The 22260-nt window shown below is 42.4% G+C and overlaps 1 protein-coding gene across 2 annotated transcripts in view; it reads left to right on the top strand.

The window, feature by feature from the left end:
* Positions 1-439: 439 nt before the first annotated feature.
* The window catches only part of PKN2 (protein kinase N2), a 192394-nt gene continuing 170573 nt past the window's right edge, over positions 440-22260 (top strand). The window contains exon 1 of one of the 2 annotated variants that reach the window (XM_077452959.1): positions 440-642. Coding sequence is in view for 1 of the 2 variants with exons in the window: in XM_077452958.1 (XP_077309084.1) it covers positions 8110-8178 (69 nt within the window). In the remaining variant the exon portion in view is untranslated. Of the gene's footprint in view, positions 643-7899; positions 8179-22260 lie in introns of those variants that run through there. The other variant, XM_077452958.1, reaches the window with a different exon arrangement.

The following is a 22260-nucleotide window of genomic DNA, read 5'->3' as shown; positions in this document are numbered from 1 at the left end:
GGTAAACAGCAAAAAATCCACATGATTTGGTGAAAGTTGGCTGAAAAAGTCCTGCTGTGTGTATGCAATACAAGTTCAGGGCCGACGCCCTTCGTACAAAAATCCAAGGGAAAGTTTGTACAAAGTTCTATCGTGTGTATGAGGCTTTAGTTATACAATGATACAGCTAAAAACGACTTATGCGATCAATGTATCTATTTTAGTTGTCTGTTTTGTTCCCTATTGTGCAGGTTTCTTAACATTACAAGTGGGATAAGAATCAGCACAGGTGCAACTTCCAGGTGACTGAGTTATTCATTAATTAACCTTTGGTTCACTGAGGGCAAGGGGGAATCAGGCAAGCAAGTGTTATTGCTTGCCATGTGATAACTGTTTTTTTTTTTTTACTATGACTGAGCTCACAAGTCTGACTCAGTAGTGAAGGGAAACATTTTACATAGAGAAGCCCAGAAACCATGACTTATTCCACTATGGGGAAGGACTCCTATCCCTTACTATTCAGCAAATACAGATTGGTGGAGAAGCCCCTGAGTGTCTTATCAGCCTGCTGACACTTATGAAAGAAGAGCCTGCCATAAAAGAGACCATTGGAGACAGGGAAGGGATATTTCTGTCTGTCTGGAGCTGAGAGGATAGGGTCTGGTGAGTTTTCTTGTCTTTGTAATGTATTTTAATTACATATGTAAATAAAAAGCATGTAAACCTCTCTTTTTCTCTATTGAACAGAGGTGCTAAAAATGTAACAAATATTTGCTAAGCAAATCAGCGCTTATGCAGATTGAAATCTCCAACTAGGAGCATGTAGTGTGAATGGGCAGGGTTCAAATATATTGCTACTTCTGAAAAGATCTGTCTATATTTTTAAGTGCATGCTTGAACATCTTCAAGCCCCCCTTTTTTTATAATAATAATTATTTAACTTAACGGCTTTTGTGCATACGCTTTCTGGGCTCGAGTATTTTGTTTCAGCCAATTAAAAACTAGTTACTAGGATAAGGTAGCAGAAATCCCATGAAAATGCATGTTTTCCTACGCTTCTATTAATGTTCATAGGGACCAAAAATGGCCAACTCTGCCGCACAGAAGCTGATTTACTTTCTTGAGCTTCAAGCAAGTCTCTGGGCACCATAGGATACAATGGGAAACCTCCATATTGATTCTTCTTCACTTCTAGAAAGACTCTTCTAATTGCTCAGGTGTAAGGCTGGATTCGTACCTGTGCATTTTGCAGATTTGCACTACAGAACGAGTTTCATAGGAAACCATGTTAAATGGACTGTAGTGCAAAATGCGAAAAGCACTAAAAATGCATGGGTGTGAATCCAGCCTAAACCAGGGCTAAGCCCACATTCACACTACCCCGTACCTTGGTATAACACACATGCACTTCATGCATAAGGCAGCCCATTCATCTCAATGGTCTACCTACGCAGTGACAGATGCAGAAAATTAAACTCTTGTGCCTCTTTTTGCGTTTTCAAGCTATGTGTTTAAATTGTGCACTTTTCTGTGTTTGCTGCACATTTTTGCTTGGCACGTTTTGGAGTGTCTTAAACGATAAATGGCACTGCAAGAGTAATGTGCTGTTTTTTGTGAGATTCTTGAACATGCGCATTGCGTGATTTTGTGCATGTCCACATGCATAAGTACACTAATGTGAATAGGGCTAATGGTAGAGAAGCTGATTGGTAGCAGGAGAATCACCTGTGTTCTTTTGATTGGCTGATCTGCCCATATGATGGCATCTTTGGTTTGCCCTATAGATCCCTGGTTAGATTGAATATCGGGATTGTAATACTCCTGGGGCTCGTTACGACTATTGCTTTCCTTTAATGTCTTCCACTTTTTAGTGGCATCTAGTCAGCGTACCAAAAAATTGTATTTAACCCACTGCAACATGTGGCCTTTCGTGCACTATATTAAAATATGCATTGCTATCTGTTGGCAGACAATTGAAAACAAACAAGCTCTCTTCTTATCACAATGCACGCTAACATATTACAACACATAAATACGAGCTGCCTATGGGCTTTGGTGCTCTGCAGTAAAATGTGCAGTGTATTGGCAGCCCATTCAAAACAAATTAGCTGCCTTACTGCCATGTAATTTAATCTATGTAAGCTAATGCACCACAATACATCAGGAATTTACACTGCCCACAGTTTAACGTGGATATTTCTACTCAGACTGTAGGCACCTTCGGATACCAGGGAGTGCACTTCTATTTTTCAGTGGGTAGTCAAGTCAAAAGGAGATGATTATTATTAATTAAAAAATATATATACATTTTTATTATTCCTCTATACAATTGATTGAATTCATTGTTGTTGGGGGTGTCTTGCTTTAAAAAAAAAAAAAAAAAATCCACCCCCAAAGCTAACTGCTTTTATAGATGGACAATAGACATCAACTGGCAATGACCCTTGTACCAAATACCGGTAATATTTCTAAGAACTTCAGGTGTACTTGCATATTTGTGCCTATAGAGGTTGGAGGGTGTGCACAAATTTTCATATGCATAGAGGCCTTTCCCTAATGACACCAATGTAATAAAGCTTTCCCCCACTGAGCACTAATAATGTAATAAAGACATAAATGCCAACCACTAGTGTAGTGGGGAAATTAAATACTGACCTTAAAGGATAAGTTCACCCTTGGGAACATGTTACATGTTCCACCCATTTTTGGGGTGTAACATGTTTCCAATGCCGATTTTTTTTTTTTTTATTTTTTTTTTTCCACCGCTCCAGTGTGAGAGCACTCGGGCTTTCACATTGGAGGGACAGGAGAGGCTCTTTACAGGCATTTATTTTTAGCACTAAAGTGCCTCAGAGTGAAAGTATCCTTGTATAAAAGCTTTATTTCTGTACTTAAACTAAAAGCATATTTTTTATTTTTGTCAACAGGCAGGCTCTTTATTGCAGAAGAGACATGCAATGTCTTTTACAATACTGTACACTTACCTGCCTGTTTTGTAATCCTCGGCATAAATGTAAACGGCATGTGCAGATTTGTCTACATTTCTGGTACAGTGCCAGTGCTTTGGGATAAATGACTTCCATGAATGTGCGGGAGTGACATTATTCCACACTGGTCAATCAAGGTGGACAAAGTTCATCACTGGGTAGATGATGGCCGACGCACAATTATCATGCAACAAATTAAAAGCTAAGGTCACCTTTCGGAACATGTTGCATGTTCCACCTGTATTTAGGGTGGAATATTTAACATGTTCCAGCTCCTGCAGCCTCTCCCCCTGATCCCTGCCTCAGTGTGACAGCGGGCTAAATATCCTCTCCCTGCACCCACTGTTATGTTCAAAAACAACGTGGCCATACACGGCTCTGCCCACATGACCTTGTCATTCAATCACCATTTCCTGTGAATGGATAGAATACAACGACCATCAGCCACCATGGCTGATGGCTTGTAGTTCCGAATGGATTGTAAAGGAGCTGAAGAGTGCTCTCCTAGTGCATTCACAAGCCCTGCAGCTTGTAAAGAGTCAGCCTGTATCAGAGGTATGGGCTGAAGGCTGCAGGGCTTGTTTGCAGAAGCCTGAGATTGTACCCCTGATTCACTAATCGGGGTGCAATGTTTTCCAAGCTCCTGCAGAAAAAAATTATAAATGTGCGCTGTTTTTTTCCTTAAAAGGTGAATTTATGCTTTAACAAATCTTTGTCTGACATTTTAGCATTTTATTAGCCAAATTATTATAAGTGTGCCTTAATCAATTGGTGCAAAATGTGCCAAACTTTAATTCTTCTGTTTGTTTGATAATGTGTCCCCCTTCCTCATCTCAGAAAATTGGAAGCTATGCATACATTGTATGGATATCACATGGACAAGAAGTGAGGGAAATTCTAATGGGGACACAACAGGAAGGCATGCATAACAGACATCCGTTTGTTGCAGGTGCAATGCACAGGTTTCTGCATTATTTACCCCCAGCTGTACATATGAAAGCATGTACTTGTCATGGGGCTGGAGGAAGTAATCAAGTGTTGTCACCACACTTGTGCTACTATGTGATCTACAAATCCTTCTGCCATGGTGACAGATGGGACTTGTAGTCTTTCTATTCCGTTGTGTGGGTGGAGTCACATTGAAGGATGAAGCACACGCCATTCAGTTAATTAGAGGGTGGCTTTTTGGAGGGACAGGGGGATGTGACCCTCAATATGAGTGTAGCACTGACCCCTGAAGGAGTTACTGGTTTTATTGGGCTTACAGTTGCCTTCTTGACCTCGCCTCCGTCTAGGAGTTCCCGTGGTGGATGGCCCAAAGAAATGCAGAAGCTGACACTGGATCTTCTTTTGGGTTATTTATTTAGAAGATAACGGTCTCTTATATTAAGCATAGAATGTTAAGAGGAACGTTCCGGTACTTTTGGACTACAAAAATAGAAAGTCTCTTATAGAAGACATCCAGAGAATTACCGTTTCACAGCTGGATTCTCACAACCTCCGGATAGACCTCCTCTCACTAGGCTCAGCAGCCGGTAGGGTGCCAAGTAAAGCGAAGTCTCTGCCACAGACCTGGATATAGAACACTTCAGGAAAAATCTCTGCCACAGAATTAGATGTAAATGAGGGACGTAGACAAAATCTAGAGAACTATCATATGGTACCAGTATCTCTCGGCCAGTCCGGCAATACCGTAAGATTGTAAGTCCATGAAGTGTCCTTCAACTGAGCCTCCAGGCCAATGTAGAGAAACCAGCCTTGTGCATGGCTTCTCCTCAAGAGTCCTCCCCTGGAGGCTTCTCCAGTTGCTGGGCCTCTCCTTAGATGAGACGGCACCGGACCACCCTTGGATCATTAGGGCCTCATATCCATTCAGGCCTGTCCCTGCAGTTGCTTTGCCTCGAGCTATCCAGCCCCGTGGATCCGCACCCCAGGCCAGGAGGGCCATGGGGGCTGGTCAGGAAGACCGGGACCAAACGGACAGAAAATATCTTCTGGACCGGAACCCCGAAACACGTGATCTCAGTACCTTAAATACCACCTCCCAGAATGCACAGCAGGAAAACACTCCCACTAGGCTGGTTCCGAGAAAAGAATGGCACTCAACACGCCCAGCTAAACTGCGTTCTCATACTTGCCGGCGGTGACAGCGACACCCGCGGTCAAGGAGAACTCTGTGCAATCCAGCCAGACTTGGTAATGAAACCATGATTTAGCAAAATTAGCCCCAAAACCCAAATGTGGTTTTAGAAATATAAATTTTCAAAAACATATAGCGTATGCTCGCCAGGAGCCGGCGCTACATGAGTGTAATACAAAGCTTGATCAGAAAGGTAACCTAATCTACTTCCAATAAGGACACCAGTTTTGGGGACAACATTGTAAGAGTTTGCATACATTTGGGAAATTTCCTGTTTAAAGTGGAACGTTGCCCTAAAATTGCCGTTGCCCTGCTTTTCCCACCTTTGCACATTTCGATATATCTATATCTCTCTCAATAAGAATTTTTTTTTATTTATTTTTTTGTGCAGCCATTCTGCATTTCTTGCCTAGGCGAGAATGACCTTTGCACCCCCGCCTGGTTTCTGCATGTGTGCCATAGGCATCCGGTCTTGGCTGAGTCCATCTGCGCACATGTGGGAAAGATAACTGGTATGGAAGTTCCCAAATGTTGCTGCGTTTGCACACGTGCAGGAAATCCCCTGCTTGTACTGAAAGGCTCTGCCAGGGCCCAAAGGCAGGACCGACCTCTGCAGCATGCCTGGGCCATAATAACAAAAATGGTGGCACTGGAGGGGAGAGGAGCCTCAGAAAACGTGATTGAAGTTTTTAAAGAGGTTGTACACCTCATTCATGAATTATGAACAAAGCAAATGCCTCTAAGCCCTTGTACACGCGATCGGAGATTCCGACAACCAAATTCGACGGATCTTGTCCGAAACTGTTGCATACACATGGTCGGACAAAGTTGTCAGAAAATCCAATCGTTCAGAACGTGATGACGTAGTTTTGTTACGATGGGACTACGTTCAGGCTAGTAGCCAATAGCTTTGATGTAGGAATTTGATCTGAGCATGCGTGGTACTTTGTCCGATCGGAATTCTCTACACATGATCGGAGTATGTCCGATCGGAGCATTTTGTCGGGAAATATTTCCGGCAAGTTGGAAAATTTGGTCCGACGGAAACAGTCCGATGCAGACCACACACAGTCGGAATATCTGACAAAACGCTCCGCTCAGACACATTCCGTCGGCATCTCCAATCGTGTGTACAAGGGCTAAGTGTGTACTTGTCTCAATCCAGAGCACTGTGTGATTTATGTCTGTTGCTTTGTTCTTCTCAGCATGAATCATTCTGACAACTTTTCCTGACACCAGTGATGTCTTTTGGGGCTATAGCCCCGAGTCTCTGCAGGGGTCCCCAAGGGGAGGCTCTCTGGGGACCCTGATGTAACGTGTGTGTGTATATATATATATATATATATATATATATATATATATATATATATATATATATATATATATATATATATATATATATATATATATATATATATATATATATATATATATAAAATTCCCCTCCTGAGCGTATATCTTTCTTTACTACTCTGCTATGGGCTCTAGCCCCAGATCTAGCAATGCCCCTGCCTGACACCAAGAGAAAAATGGTGACAGGGTAGGGAGCTCCAGCTGATTGACATCCTCAGCTCTGTTCCTGTGTGAAGGTTGGAGGAGTCTCTTCCCTCCAACCGTAAATTGGATCTCTCCTCGCTGAGCTCTGCAGAGCGTGATTACAGCTCTACACCCTCAACCCCTCTCCCCCCCCCCCCCCCCGTACTCTTGAAAAGATGTAGAGTAGACCCACAGATATACATGTAAAACTTGTGTGGGAGGATTTGTTTCATCCCTGTGTATCACCTGAGGCCACACACTTCACTGGGGATATGTTAGGCCCCTTACACATGCCTGCGCAGCGGGTAACCTATCCGCTCTTCCATGCCCACCTATGCAGAGTAAACACAGAGGCAGCCCACTCCCCTCTATGGGTAGTTGGCTGTAAACGGATCACCTGCCTGTTTACACCTGACTGCCTTCTGATCCAAATCAGTCTGTTTAGCAAATTGGATGTCCATGGGTGTCAACGTACACATGTCCTTTGATGCCTGCCTCTCCATAGAGGAGACCGGAAGGTCTGATCGGGCCCACCTGGAAAGGTGACAGGCAGATCTCAATGGTCTGCTAGTGTGAAAGGGGGCCAAGGGTTTACAACCACTTCTTTTGTGTCTTGCTGTCTGCCCGTTGGGGAGATTCATCCTCTCAATTTGTCCTCTCTTACTATTGTCATTGAAAGTAAAAGAAAATTCCAAATTTTGGGTTGTCCCCAGAAAAGGAATAGAGGGGAAATCCTCAAATGGGGACACATTAGTTCTGCTGACCTGGGATTCCCTTCATTGGTGGGGGATTTCCTTCCTTTTTGGGACAGGAAATTAAGAAAGTTCTCCCCAATAAGAACAAATATGGCAAAAATAAACCTTACAGGGTTTATAACACTCCCTTTCTCTATCCAAAATGGGGAGGGAAAAAGTTTTGCCTATAGTTCTACTTTTAAGAAAAAGTTTTGGTTATCCATGTTTTCTATCATACACGGTGCACAGAGTGGGATGAATGTCATTGAGTGTTTTACATGCACAGTAATGTAGTGAAGGACTCGTGCCCGGAAATGGGAGAATGGAGAGCTGTATAGAAGTTTGATTCAGTTGTGGGACGAGTGAAAAGTTCCAGAGAAGGCAGGCACACTACGGTCGGACACAAGGGGGCGCTGCGGCGAAGGCGGCACTTGGCAGCCCCCTTTCCCTATGTCGGGTCGTTGTGTACACCCCTGTCCGGGGATCATGTGACGGCCGCAAAGCGTCGTCCGGCGCGACAGCGTGACACGCAAAGGGTGCGACAGGCGCGGCGTACGGGCGGTGAGAGGGGTCTGGCTGGGGCAGGGTGAGGAGGAGGGTGGTGGAGGAGGCGGCGCTGCCATTCCCTGGTTTCCTGTCTCCCCGCTTCCTCTCGGCGTGCCAGCGCTGAGGAGGGCTCCCCGGGCCATAGACGGACTGAGGGGGGAGAAGGGTGAGCGCTTTCCCTCCCCCTATGAGCTCGGAGCACAGAACGGCCATGGCGTCCAACACGGACCGGGAGATCATCCTGACCGACTACCAGGTAATGGAGAGGAGGAGGGGGCCGGGGCGGGAGCTTCCTACTGGGACCTGTTGCCTCTATCTCCCGGACTTCTGTGTGCTCCATGGACTGTCCTCCACACTGCCAGCCTCACACTTGTGTCTGGAAGTTCTGCTACTAATGGGGCAGGCTAGTAAAGTCTGGAACTACAAGTCCCGGCATGGCTTCTGCAGTGGCCAGACAGGGCATTGCTGGATAAGTCAGAGATCTGCTCCTCTATGGCTCTTAGTCTTCCTTCCATACATTCCTATTTACTTATATTGCCGTGACCACCATTGGGAGACCACAGTGCTGGACAGGCTAATCTAGTCTGTGCAACTACAAGTCCCAGCATGGCTTCCGCAGGGGCCAGACAGGGCATTGCTGTATAAGTCCGAGATCTGATCTTCTATTTCTTTTATTCTTCTTCCCAGTCCTCCCATATATTCCCATTTTACTTATATTGCAGTGATCACCATTAGGAGACCACAATGCTGGACAGGCTCCTCTAGTTTGGGGAACTACAAGTCCCAGCATACCATGGCAGCAGATTGCTATAGACCTCAATAGTGGCTGCTGGTGTAGGTGGCAGTGCTGGTTACAAGTCCAGGAATGGTTTTTATTCTAATTGTAAATATTTGATTTGTATTGCTCTAACAATCTTTTGTCGCCGGTGAGACCACGAGTCCCAGCATGACATGGCAGGAGCCTGCACCACATAGGGGGTTATTTACTAAAGGAAAATCCACTTTGCACTGCAAGTGCACTTGGAAGTAAAGTCGCTGCAGATCCGAGGGGGACATGCAAGGAAAATAAACATAATTTTAGCTTGCACATGATTGGATGATAAAATCAGCAGAGCTTCCACTCATTTCAGATCTACCCCTTAGATTTAGAGCGACTGCACTTCCAAGTGCACTTTTAGTGCAAAGTGGATTTGCCTTTCATAAATAACCCCCAATGTGTCAGTATTCCCATCACAAACGTTCCCGGAATAGGTTTAGAAATGGCGAGTGCTGCAGCCAGCTGGAGACTTCGCAGATCAATGAATATATTCATCAGCAAGTGTCAGCCAAAAGTGTTTTTTTTTTTTTTTTTTGAAGAATGATCACAAAGGAGCAAGTGCAAAGTTTCTGAGCCACGCAGGACCCCTTCGTCAGGCCTGTGATGAGGATCCCCTACCTGACAAAGTGGTCCGGTGCGGCTGAGAAACATCGAACTTGGTACTTTGTGATCATTTTTCAATTAAAGCTTTGCCTGGCACTTGATGATCTGTGGTGTGCTGGAAAATATGTGCATTGATCTTGGAGCCTGCACCAGACCTATTTAGACTGCAGGTGGGGGGGGGGGGGGGGCATTCCTGGTGTAGCCTCTGTTCACACTAGTGCATCTTCTCATGCAGCTGCTCCTGCGTTGCATGATAATGGAAATCACATTATTCTCGCTGGAGTCTATTCACGTCAGTGCGTTTTTTCTTTGGTGCAACTTCTGCATGCTTTTGGCCGCAAAGATTTCAATTAAAATGCACCTAAAACACAGGTACATGTGCTTAGTGCATTTTTGTCAGTTTTGTGTATAAAATGGTTTGTTTCTACCAAAAAAGCATTAAAAACCCATCAAAAATGCTTAGTCGCACTACAAAAACACACTGACAACACATTGTGCTGCACCAGTGTGAACCAAGGCTTAAAGTCAGAAATTGCATTGTTTTCTTCAGTCTACCTGTAAAGTATATATTGAGCTATTGCAAGCTATATACGGTTGTCAGACTCCGGCACTGAGATCCCCCCAGCTGACAAATAAGATGTGGGGGGGGCGCTGTGTATTGTATGGGGCTATAGAGGTCTGTGGAACTACTAGTCCCAGCATGATTGGGAAGGAGCTTACAATAGATCTCCAATGGAGGCTGCAGGGGGAGAGGGCATTGCTTAGTTAAAGATGCCTGAAGTTGACTTTTTTTTTTTCTCTCTCTTTGGTCCACCCAGTCACTAGAATTCAATTGGAGTGTAATATGCTGAATACCTGGCTGTCAGACTCCAGCATTAAGATCTCTCCAGAATAGGGTGGGGGAGCTTGTACTGTATACACTGGGAGACCATAGTGCTATATATGGGACAGTCTTTTGTATCCTGTGGAACTAAAAGTCCCAGCATGATGAGGATGGAGCTTCAAATGGACTTCAGTGGAGAGGGCATTTCTCAATAAAAGTCCAGAATGGGGTTGCATCTTTTTTTCGCCCTTCAGTTTGCCCATTAACTTGAATTACATTTTATTGGGAGTGTAACTCGCTGAATACCAGACAGTCAGTTCCCCCCCCCCCCCCCCTCATTTCTGGTTATAATTCAGGGATGGTTTGCTGTGGGTGTTTTTGTTTGTGTTTTTTATTTCTATTTATTTTTCTCTGCCAGACTTCTAATGAGCGTATGTTTTTGTAGTCTGTAGAACTACATATCTCTGTGTGACAGGGCAGCAGCCAAAAGTCCAGAACAGAGTTGCATTGTTTTATTTTCTATCTGTGAATTTTATTGGTCTATATACCATGCTGAATATCTGGCTGTTGGACTCCCAGCACTGAGATCTCCCCAGCTGCCACTAACCTGTATAGAAATAGGCTGGGGAGCCGTGTACTGTATACGCTGAGAGGCCACAGTGCAAAGTAGAACAGTGACACTAACCTATTCAGAGCCAGGCTAGAAAGCTGTGTAATGTATACACTGGGAGACCGTAGCTATAAAATAGGACAGCCTGTGAAAGCACTAGCCCTAGCTTGCACCAGGAACGTATAGGGGGTTATTTACAAAAGGAAAGTACACTTGGAAGTGCAGTCGCCGTAAATCCGAGGGGGACATGTAAGGAAAATAAAACGCATTTTAGCTTGCACATGATTGGATGATAAAATCGGCAGAGCTTCCCCTCATTTCAGAACTACAGCGACTTCACTTCCAACTTGTAGTGCAAGGTGGAATTTCCTTTCGTAAATAAACCCCATAGTCTGCAGGAGGAAGGGGCATTGCTGGTTTAAAGAAAGAAATGGGGTTGTATATATTTATCAGCCCACCCATTTTATTAGTTATATTGGACTATAACATGCTAAATACCCAGCTGTCAGATGCCAGTAGTGAGCTCTGGTCAGCCTACACTAACCTATGCAGAAGGGATAGAAACCATCTGTACCATATTTACTGAAAGGCCATGGTGCTAAATACAACAGTGCAAATTACATACAGGGAAATAGGCTTTTGAGCTGTACTATATACCCTGGGAGACAGCAATGTATTGCATACACTGGAAGAGCACAGTGTTGTCTACTATACTGTATTGTAGTCACTGGGTGACCCTGGTGCTATGCATTGCATACATACATACCACAATGCCATCTGCCTGGCACTTGCATGTTCTCTCTGTGTCTTTGTGGGTTTCCTCCGGGTACTCCTGTTTTCTCCCATACTCCAAAGACATGCTGGTAGGTTAATTGGATCGTGTCCAAATTGGCCCTAGTATATGTGCAAATGTGTGTCCCAAGCGCGTCAAGATCCTACGGGGTAAATGGCCGCACTATATCAAGATGCAACTCAACATAACTTGGGAGATCATAGTGTTCTACTATATACACTGGGAGGTCATGTTTCTATGTATTAAATAGACTGTATTAGTCACTGGGAGACCATGGTGCTAAATAGGACAGTCTTTTGTAGTCTGTGGCACTGCAAGTCCCAGCTTGATGGGTATGATGATTATTATTTATTATTTTATTTTTTTTCTCTTAAAAATTTGTTGCAACGTGGAGGTAGTGCGATCTTTCTGATAAGGCTGCAGCAGGTGGGTAGTGCTAGCTGCTCCCTTGCAGAGGTCTCTTCTGGAATGCCCGAGAGCTAAAAGAAGCCTGTGAGTCACCCAATTCAGTCACCAGCATTTGCCAAAAACTGGAATGCTTGTTTTGTGTGGACTAACTATTTGCAAAATATGCACTGACGTTTGGGACATTCTCATTAATTTTTGAATAGCTAATTAGATAGATAGCTATAGAGAATATTATATCTATATCTTTTTTTTTTTTTTTTTTTCGCAGATTAAAGAAAATAAGTAATGGAAGATTATTTTAATAAAAATAAAGCTGCACACAGATTGGAAGGTAGTTGTTGGGCTGTCTGATCAGCAATAAATATGGGCATTAATAATGGTAGTCAAGTCTGTGTGATGTGGTGCACTGGCAATTTCTAGCCATTGTTTTACAGGGTAGGGCCACATACATGTTGCACCTTCCTTCCCTTCTGAGCAATAGCCAAATGGGGACTATCAGAATCCAGCCCATGTATACACAAAAGTCCAAGTGTATAAAGAGATACTCCTGTTCTGTGTGTGTGAAAAAAGTAGTTAAAGGAGATTGGCAATCTACTTGGTACACAGTGCAGCCTTGCATAAAGGCTTGTGTGCAGAGTAAATTTTAACGTAAAATTTTGTTTAGTCAGTCTTTTAACTAAAATAGTGTTTCTTCGCTAAAATGAACACTGCTTGTGTGCCCTGTGCAGATAGCAGGCTTATCCAGAAAGGATAAATGGTCTGCTAAAATTGTGACCACTTTAAAGCAGAGCACATACTGTAGCTGCTGACTTTTAATATTGGCACACTAAGGCTTCATGTACACGGGGCGTTTTTACAACCTCTCCTGAACGATTTAACTTGACAGATGGTAACCCACAATTAAAATGTCAGTTTTGCTGCATTTACATGGCATGTGTGGTTGTGTTTTTATTTATTTATTTCAAAATGGCAAAAAAATGAATAACTCCTGTAAATGAAAGATGAGTTACTGCGTCTAGCCACGTTTTAGAAGCGGTTGGTGCTTGAAATGCATCTGAACCCATTTTTTTTTATTTTTTGCGTTCCCAATAAAAGCTTCTTAATTCAACTGCCTAGAAACAACTGTAAACAACCATGTGTACTGATAAGATAACAGAGGAGAGTTCAGGGGCAGCTGAAAAAAATGCCCAACTGCTCCTAAACGTCTGTTTTAGCAGCAGTAGTGTACATGAGGCCTTGTGAAGCCTTGCGACTTCACAGCCCCCTCAAAGGTGCCAATTGTGGCACCGGGGGGGGGGGGGCGGGGATTGGATAAGCGGAAGTTCCACTTTTGGGTGGAACTCCGCTTTAAATCATTACTGACCTTCATCAATGATCAGTCTGTAGATATGAATGTTTTGTTTGGATGCCTAGATGTACATCTGTTTTTATAAATGAATGATAGACCCAGGTTTGAAATGAACACCCGTTCAAGGTGAATGTAAGCCCCAGATGACATAGAATCTGCTCTTCTGAATTATTGGTATTCTATCTTTCTTATACACTGCTTACAAGCTACACATTCCTGCACTTCACAGACAAAAATAACAGCAACTTATCATTGTGTGTGAATGAGCCACATTCCCTAAGCGTTGTTATTGAAGACCTTTTTATCTTATCTTCCTTTTTGTTCTTCATAGATTAATAGTCTGGCATCTCTAGTTGATAGTATAGTTGGTTCCATAACAGAGCATACTACGCTAAACTGCATTTCTTTTACCTATTCTACATTTTATGGCATTACTAATAGCTTTCTTCGCTTTTTGTTTTTTTATTGGGAGTAAAAAATAAAATTCATGCACCCATCAGTTTAGGAAAGGTTTATATCTTTAATTGGTCAAATGTCACTGGAAGTTGATCTTGTGTATTTGTCTGATTTCTTAGTAACCTTGTTTGTGTACCTGATATCTGTGCAGTTTCAAGTTTCTTAACGCCCCAGGAAGCTTCCAGAGTGCCTCCTGTATGTCAGCCACCCAACTGAACCATCTATTCAATGTTTCTTTGGGTTGCTTTCTGTCTTCTGGTAATTGATAATCTGCTCTGAAAAGGAAGCAAGTCCTCGGACCAAATGCAATTAAAGGATGAGATTAAACTGGTTGTGATGTGCTGCCTGACACCTGTATAATAATCTTCACTCAAATCTTTAGTCTGAAGATATTTTTCATGGATTTTAAGACTAATACACTGATGACATAGCTGAAGATTTGGGCTTTCCACAAATTGTGTTTTATTTTTTTGGATCATTAGAAAGGTATAAGATGTGTATTATCCATTGCTATAGTTAACTGAAGCAACATGACCATTTAGCACTGATTATGCTGACCGTGAATTTAGTTCATACCATATAAGTCCTTGCTTCAGACAAACGAGTGGCTGTCTATAGCAGTCTTGCAGATCGATGATACAAAGACATCTCTGTACTGTATATCTTTGTTGCAATTAGAGTGAATGTCATTTTGGCATTGAAATACTTGGAGTGGTTCTGTTCAGATAACGGGCAGTATACAGCCCTCCAGCTTTCGTGGCAACCTCCACTGTTCCTTTTTGTATTCTCTTTTTCCTGTATAACCATATGATCCTCTTAAGCCTAGTACATACTAGTAGCGTTTTTTATATATATATATATATATATATATATATATATATATATATATATATATATATATATATATATATATATTTTTTTTTTTTTGGGGGGGTTTTATTTTTATTTTTTCCGTTTTTAAACCCCCCCCCCCCCCCCCCCCCCCTGACAACTTGAAGGAAGCCACTGTGCTAACTAAGCAATGTTAGTACAGCAATTCCCCCCCCCCCCCCCCCCCCGCTGTTCTATTGTGTTCTGACAGGGATGCCCTCTCTGGCAGAAAACTCTGGTGAGCGCTCTGACATTGGCAGAGATTGCTGATCGGGAGCCAGTCAGCAGACCTTTTTCAGTCATGCCCCTTCGACAGAAGCAAGCTGAACGGCCGGCTTCTATCAAACTGACTGTAGATGCTGCCCGACGTTCAACCATATGTAAGGTGTTGGGTAGAAAGTCTGTTAGATCTTTTGCTTTATTGGGGGGGTGGTGGCAAGAGATGTTTTCAAATTAAGGTTTGGGAATGTAGTATTTTCAGTATAAAGGGCATCTGAAAATGGTAGGAGGGAAGTATTTTTACTAAAAAAAATATAGTGATTGGTTTAAACAGGTTTGAAGGGGAAGAACAACTCTCCTCCTAAAACGCATTATGTGATTTTTTTTTTTTTTTTTTTTTTTTTTTTTTTTGCAAGCTTCCTTGTTGATCACTATAAATTTAATGGAAAATAGAAAAGGCTCCTCTTGTGGCTTAGTCTAGACATCCTATGTCACATGGTCCCTGGCTACAGAAAGCCTCCTGGTTGTTTTTCACGCTATTAGAGACCATACAAGTAGTCCAGACCTGCAGATCCAAGGTAATCTGGGAATGATCCCTGTGCAGGACTGCTATGTAGGGTCCAGTTACCTTGTTGATGAAGAGTGTGATGATGCTGAAGCATTATTGGTGTGTCTACTGCAAAGTTATTTGTTGAAGTTTGTTATAGGCCACCCAGTGTTAATGAGAAGGTGGAGACTCCGCTCCTGGGACAGTGATAATGGGGGGAGCGGGCTTTAACTGCTTCCAGCCCAGCCTGTATATGAGCGCTGGTATTCTGGGTGGACATCATATGACGTGATCTTATGACTTATTGGTGTACTGGCCCTCTGCCAGTACCATGTGATCGCTTTGACCAATCGCAGCAGATGACATGGCAATTGTACATAATAACATGGTCCTGAGACATTTAGACAAAATAAAGATTATTTAAAGCACCTTGACCTGATGACATACAACCAAGTGTCCTCAAATAGATGAGCTCTGTTATACGTAAGCCATTGTTTCTAATTATTGGAGACTATTTAATGATTGGCATTGTACAACTGGATTGGTGTAAGGGCATGGTGGTGCCTATATTTGGAAAAACTGATTGTCTTTTCCAAGTAACTATAGACCTGTTTAACCTCTATAGTTGTGAAGATACTGGAGAATTTAATAAAAGGCCACATACGTTTTTGCAAGAATTCTAATATTTTTTAAACAATAGTCAGCATGGATTCAAGAAAGACCAAGATGGTTGGTTGGTGTACCCCAAGGTTTGGTGCTGGGGACCCTTGCTTTTTAACATTTATAATACGAGTCTGGTATTAAAAGTAACATTTCAGTGTTTGCAGATGACACCAAGCTATGTAGTGGACTTATGTTCTTACAGGATGTCTCCAACTTGCAAGCAACCTCCTATTTAATTTGGCAACTATGCGGGGAAAAAATGAATGTTGATAAATGTTACGTTATGCACTTGGGGGGCTAAGCATGCACACGTCATACATGCTAAGAGAAGAACAGCTGGGGAAGTCAATGGTGGAGAAGGATCTGGGAGTTTTGTAGTAAATAGACTTAATAACATGACCCAATAGCATGCAATGCCAAGCTGAAATTTTAATGCAAGCAAAATACTTCTTGTTTTATAAGGTATTAACTCCAGAGAGAGGGAATCATTTTGCCCCATGTACAAATTTATTAGTAAGACCTCATCTGGAATATGTAGCTTAGTTTTGGGCACCAGTTTACAAAATGGAGGAGCTCCGGTATGACGAATGATTATCTGAACTGAGATTATTCTCTTCAGAAGAGGAGATTAAGCGGGGGATATGATCAATATGTATACCTACATAAGTGGTCCATATAGTGAACTTGGTGCAGCGTAAGACCGGTCATAGCTGGTTCCAGTCTTGGCTGGTTCAGCAGGAACCAATGCCCAAAAGTCCAAACAATGCATTGAAACCAGGTTTGTGATTACACACATATGGAATATATATGGAAATCCTCTTAAAAGATTATGGTGCACTATGCCACAGAAGACCTTTTTCTGGAGCCTGTAATTTCCTGACTTGAGCTACCTGGAATATATTTGGGCAAGGAGTTTTTAATCTATTCAATTTCTCTGCAAGTGATATCACTGCGCCAAAATGAAAAACTTGGCCTGTAAGAATGGCTACTTCCATGAAGGGCTGCTGAGATGGGACATTTTTTTCCTCTGGGTATTTGTGCTAGATTCCTATAAAAGCAGAAATACAATATATCCAAGCACCACAAACACTATTTAGTTTTAATATTCAAACCAAACTCACCCATTCATCAATGTATCCATGCTTTATTTTGCAGAGAAATCGCATAGAAAACCACCTACCTAGCATTCTAGGCTGTGGCCATCTTGAGTAAGGGCAGATGATTAATGTAGCATTCCTGGAATCCATCTACCCTTGGCTCAGACAGGCAGGAAGAAGGGTGTGCTTCACTAGAAAAACCCTTCCACCCCTCCTGAAGTCTCCTGGGATGTACAATTTGCATTTACATGGAAACTAGGTAGTAACTTAAAGGGGTTGTAAACCCTTGTGTTTTTTCATCTTAAAAGGGTTGCAAAGCTAAAAAAACATTTTTGCCAATATCTGATCTATATGCTAGCTGTTATTTTTTATGAAATTTTTTACCTGTTAAAGCCATTTATCAGAACTTCCTTCTTTCCTCTCTGTATGTTCTCCTCAACTTTGAGGTTTTCGAGCATGCTCCCTGCAGCAACGTCACGGCTTCAGATGAACTAAAATTCCCTTGACGCCTAATGGCATCGCGCATGCGCAGTGCCGCTTTTTCACTGTGTGATGAAAACCTGAGCTGCACTTCCACTTCAGCAAAAAAGGGGACGGAGTAGGGCAGAGTAAAGGCAGGACTGTGCTGAGATGGTCATTCAGATTACAATAGCAAGGCACAGGAGGCGGAGCTACAGCATCTTGCACATGGCCACAGCTCCCGTGCCTGTGAACCCACACAGCATCTCCCCGCAGGGATGTAGTCCCAAGGGAGGGGGCGAGCACGCTGACTAACCCCCCAGCCAGAACATCTCATATGATGGGGCAAGCTTTTAGAGGAGGAACAGGAAGTTGAAAATTCACACGCAGAAAAAAAGCATTTACAAAGGAAGTGACTGGTAGTGACCCCTAATCCCCCCCCGGTTTTTACTTGAGCCCTTGTATTTGTGTCAGTGGAGATGCGCTCTCCCTCTAACCCACGGGGTCCCAGCTCTTGATTGGATAGATTGATAGCTGTGCAGCCATTGGCTCCCGCTGCTGTAAATCAAATCCAATGTCGCGAGGGGTCGAGTCTGGCATTCGTGTCTATGGACGCAAATGCTGGATTCGGGATCACGCCCACAAGGTAACCAGACCATCATGCTACCACCAGCATGTCTGACTGTTGATATAATGTCCTTGTTATGAAGTGCTGTATTTGTTTTATGACAGATGTTGCAGGACGCACAACTTCAAAACGGCTACATTTTTGTCTCATCAGTCCACAGAATATTTTCCTAAATGTCTTTGATAATCAAGATGTTTTTTGGTGATGCAGAGCTGCCAGGGGACCCCAGAAGAGCAGGTTCGGGGCCACTCTGTGCAAAAGAGCTGCACAGTGGAGGTAAGTATGATATGTTTGGTTTAAAAAAAACAAAAACCTAGCCTTTATAATCACTTTAAAGACATGTAAAAGAAAAAGCGTTTTAAAACCAGAAGCTTCTTGCTACGTGATCAATCACAGCTGATCGTCGCATGAACCAGGAAGTCCGGTAAATGCCATTTCTCGGTTCGCGCTGACAGGGAGAGACGATTGGAGGCTCTCCCTGTCTGGGGGGGGGGGGGGTCTATGCTGATAATCAGCACAGCTCCCCTCAGATGTGCCACAACACCTTTTTAAAAATGTGCCCCATAAAAACACAGCTCCCAGTGCCAATCAGTGGCCAGCAGTAATACCTATCAGTACCCATCAATTCTACATATCCGTGCCCGTTGGTGAAGGAGAAAACAAAATTTTATAACCGAAATTAAGAAAATGCTTTTTAAAAAAAAAGTATACTTTTTTTTTTTTTTTTTTTATTTTTTTTAGTTTTGTTTAGCAAAAAATTAAAACTGCAGAGGTGATTAAATACCACCAAATTAAAGCTCTATTTGTGGGAACAAAATGATAAAAAATTTTGTTTTGGGTACAGTGTAGCATGACCGTGCAATTGTCATTCAAAATGCGACAGAGCTGAAAATTGTCCTGGACGGGAAGGGGCGAAAGTGCCTGGTATTGAAGTGGTTAATAATTTAGTTTATTCAGCATGCTGCAATATTTCCATTTTTGGTAAACTCCTTAAATAAATCCAAGCTCCGCAAGCTGAGATAATATGCACTGCATTGATGCATCCACATAATTTCACAGTAACCATGAGATAAAACAAAGTTCAGGAATATTCCTTTATCCCATTGTTTTGAAAATGTATGTACACTACAAACTGAATCTCTTCTGATATCGCTGTTTTACTAACCTGTCAGCTTATTATTCTATATGGGAAACCTTAATTTTGTTTTTTAAATATTAAAGATTCTACCAGCGAGAATGAGTCCTTACATTTTAAAGAGCGCCTGTTAGCGGGCATCCACTCACCTGCTGCTGACACGTCCCTCACCTTGTGTCACTGCCACATCACCAGCCATCCCATTAAACTGAATGGGACTGTCGGTGAGTCAACTGCTGGTCAGAGGAGCAGCTGCTACGGGACAGATGACAGTTGCTCTTTAAAAATTATGATTTAAATCGAGCCTTTTTACTAGTGATTTAAATCAAATCCATCCTGCAGAAAACAATACAGTATTTGTGAGATCTATTTAAACTTTTATTTTTTTGGATGTTTCTGATGTTGCCTTCCTTTTGTAAACGTGTGTGTGTGTGTGTGTGTTTTTTTTAATTTACAAAAGCCTGCAGTGCATTGCACCGATGATCAGTTGCTTGGGGGTGCTGGTCAGCACACTCGCAGTCCATATCCACACCTGACTGCTGTAGTGGCAGAAGAGAGGCGTGTGGTTTATTCAGTCAGATCCTTTTGAATGATTACTGTAGTTGTATCTGCAAAGCTCCACACGAATCTTGAATGTGAGCCATTTGCAGTGGCAAGGATCCCCCACCCGTTGTCACACAGAAGAATATGGATGGGACATGTTCAGAAGGTGAACATATAGCCATTTAATCGTTTTAGGTTTGCCTATATGGTCAGACTGCTGATTTTTATTTCATAATTTTTACCCAGTTAAAAGGAACCCATACTTATCAAGTTCTCAAATTTCCAATAATGTTTGTACATTTCGCTTACTGGCCATGACCTAGGATTTGCAAGTCCTTTCAGAATCCATCATATGTAATTTTCCCAGAATATTTACATTCTTTTACTCTTAACCTAGTAAACAGCATTTCCTGTTTATGGCAAACACAATTTATGATTTCCTCAGTGTCTACTTGTCACTCTTGGTTAGTTTTTCAAGTTAGCTTTATTTATTGACAAGATTTGTGTGACAGAAGCAGATACTGGTATCTTGAGCTTGCTGATTTGCCAGACTGGTATTTGTAAAACCCCCCTTCTGTGTATTAAAATTGCTTTTGCAAATTTTATAGAGCAGGTTTTATTTAATTTTAGTCTGGTTGCGTTTGCTGCAAAATAAGATTTTGGCATAAGTTATCTACGGTGAGGTTGGTTTTGTATTGAGGTTTGAAGATGCTTGTGCCTAAACTGATGAAGAAATTTTTGTTTTTGAGAAAAAAAAAAAATAAAAAAAAAAAATATATATATATATATATATATATATATATATATATATATATATATATATATATATATATATATATATATATATATATATATATATATATATATATATATATATATATATATTTATTCCCCAAAAAAAGGGACTGCAACTTCTCTATTGGGGCCCGTACTAATGACCACTTGTCTGAGCTTTTTGTTCTGGTCCTCTAGCCCCTGGGTGTTCTGAATAGACTTCTGCGCTCCAGGATCTTAAAATTGGGACACAGGAAAAAATGCAGAGGTTGTCAAATGCCACCAAAAGAAAGCTCTATTTGTGGGGGGGGGGGGGGGGACTCAAATTTAGTTTGGGTACAGCATTGCATGACCACGCAAATACAAGTTAAAGCAACGCAGTGCCAAATTGTAAAAAGTCCTCTAGTCAGGAAGGTGGTAAAATCTCCTGGGGCTGAAGTGGTTAAAAGTTATACTGGCCTGTGCAGTGAATTTGTGCAGAGCAGCCCAGATCCTCCTTCTCTTTTTGGGTCCCTCTTAGGTGCTTCTGGCCCCTCCCTCCTGTTTAATGGCCTCACAGCAAGCAGCTTTGCTACGGGGCATCCACCCCTTTCTCCTTCTCATTGGCTGACTGATTTTGACAGCAGCGGTAGCCAAAGCTCGGTCAGATTGGATGGAGAGCATGTGTGAACAGCAATCTTCAAGTCTTGCCACAGATTCTCAATTGGATTTAGGTCTGGCCTTTGGGCCATTTTAACATGAATATGCTTTGATCTTGGCTATTCCATTTTAGCGCTGGCTGTAGGTTTAGGGTTGTCCTGCTGGAAGGTGAACCTCCGTCCCAGTCTTCAGTCTTTTGCAGACTCAGAAGCCCCATACACACTATCAGGTTTTCTGCTGAGTTTTTTTTTCTTCAGATTTACCAAAAACATGTAGGGCAAAGGCCTGCCTGATTGCATACACATTGAAATGCCTAAGGTTTGACCTCATATTATATGGTTTTGGTAAATCTGAAGGAAAAACTCAGCAGAAAATCTGATAGTGTGTATGGGGCTTAACAGGTTTTCTTCTTAAGATTGCCCTGTATTTGGCTCCATCCATCTTTTCATCAACTCTGATGGACTAGTTTCCCTGTCCCTGCTGAAGAAAAGCCTCCCCACTGCTGCCACCACCATGTTTTATGGTGTGTTCAGGGTGATGTGCAATGTTAGTTTTCTGACACACAGCGTTTTGCTTTAAGGCCAAAAAGTTCAATTTTGGTCTTCTCCTGACCCAAGCTCCTTTTTTCCACATGTTGGCTGTGTCCCCTACATGGCTTTTTGCAAACGAGACATCTTATGGCTTTCTTCTTGCCAATCTTCCTTTTTTTTTTTTAAAGGTCAGATTTGTGGAGTGCATGACTAATAGTTGTCCTGTGGATCTCTGGAGTTACCATGGGCCTCTTGGCTGCTTCTCTGATTAATGCTCTTCTTGCCCAGCCTGTCAGTTTAGTTGCTTTAAACTTCTCCACAACTTTATCCCTGACCTGTCTGGTGTGTTCCTTGGCCTTTATGATGCTGTTACCTA

This window comes from Lithobates pipiens, unplaced genomic scaffold (assembly GCF_037356315.1).
Source record: "Lithobates pipiens isolate NorthernLeopardFrog02 unplaced genomic scaffold, aLitPip1_a1.2 Scaffold_23, whole genome shotgun sequence".
Lineage (NCBI taxonomy): Eukaryota > Metazoa > Chordata > Amphibia > Anura > Ranidae > Lithobates > Lithobates pipiens.
Note: the sequence above shows the minus strand (reverse complement) of the source record. Positions and strands in the feature narration are given on the sequence as shown.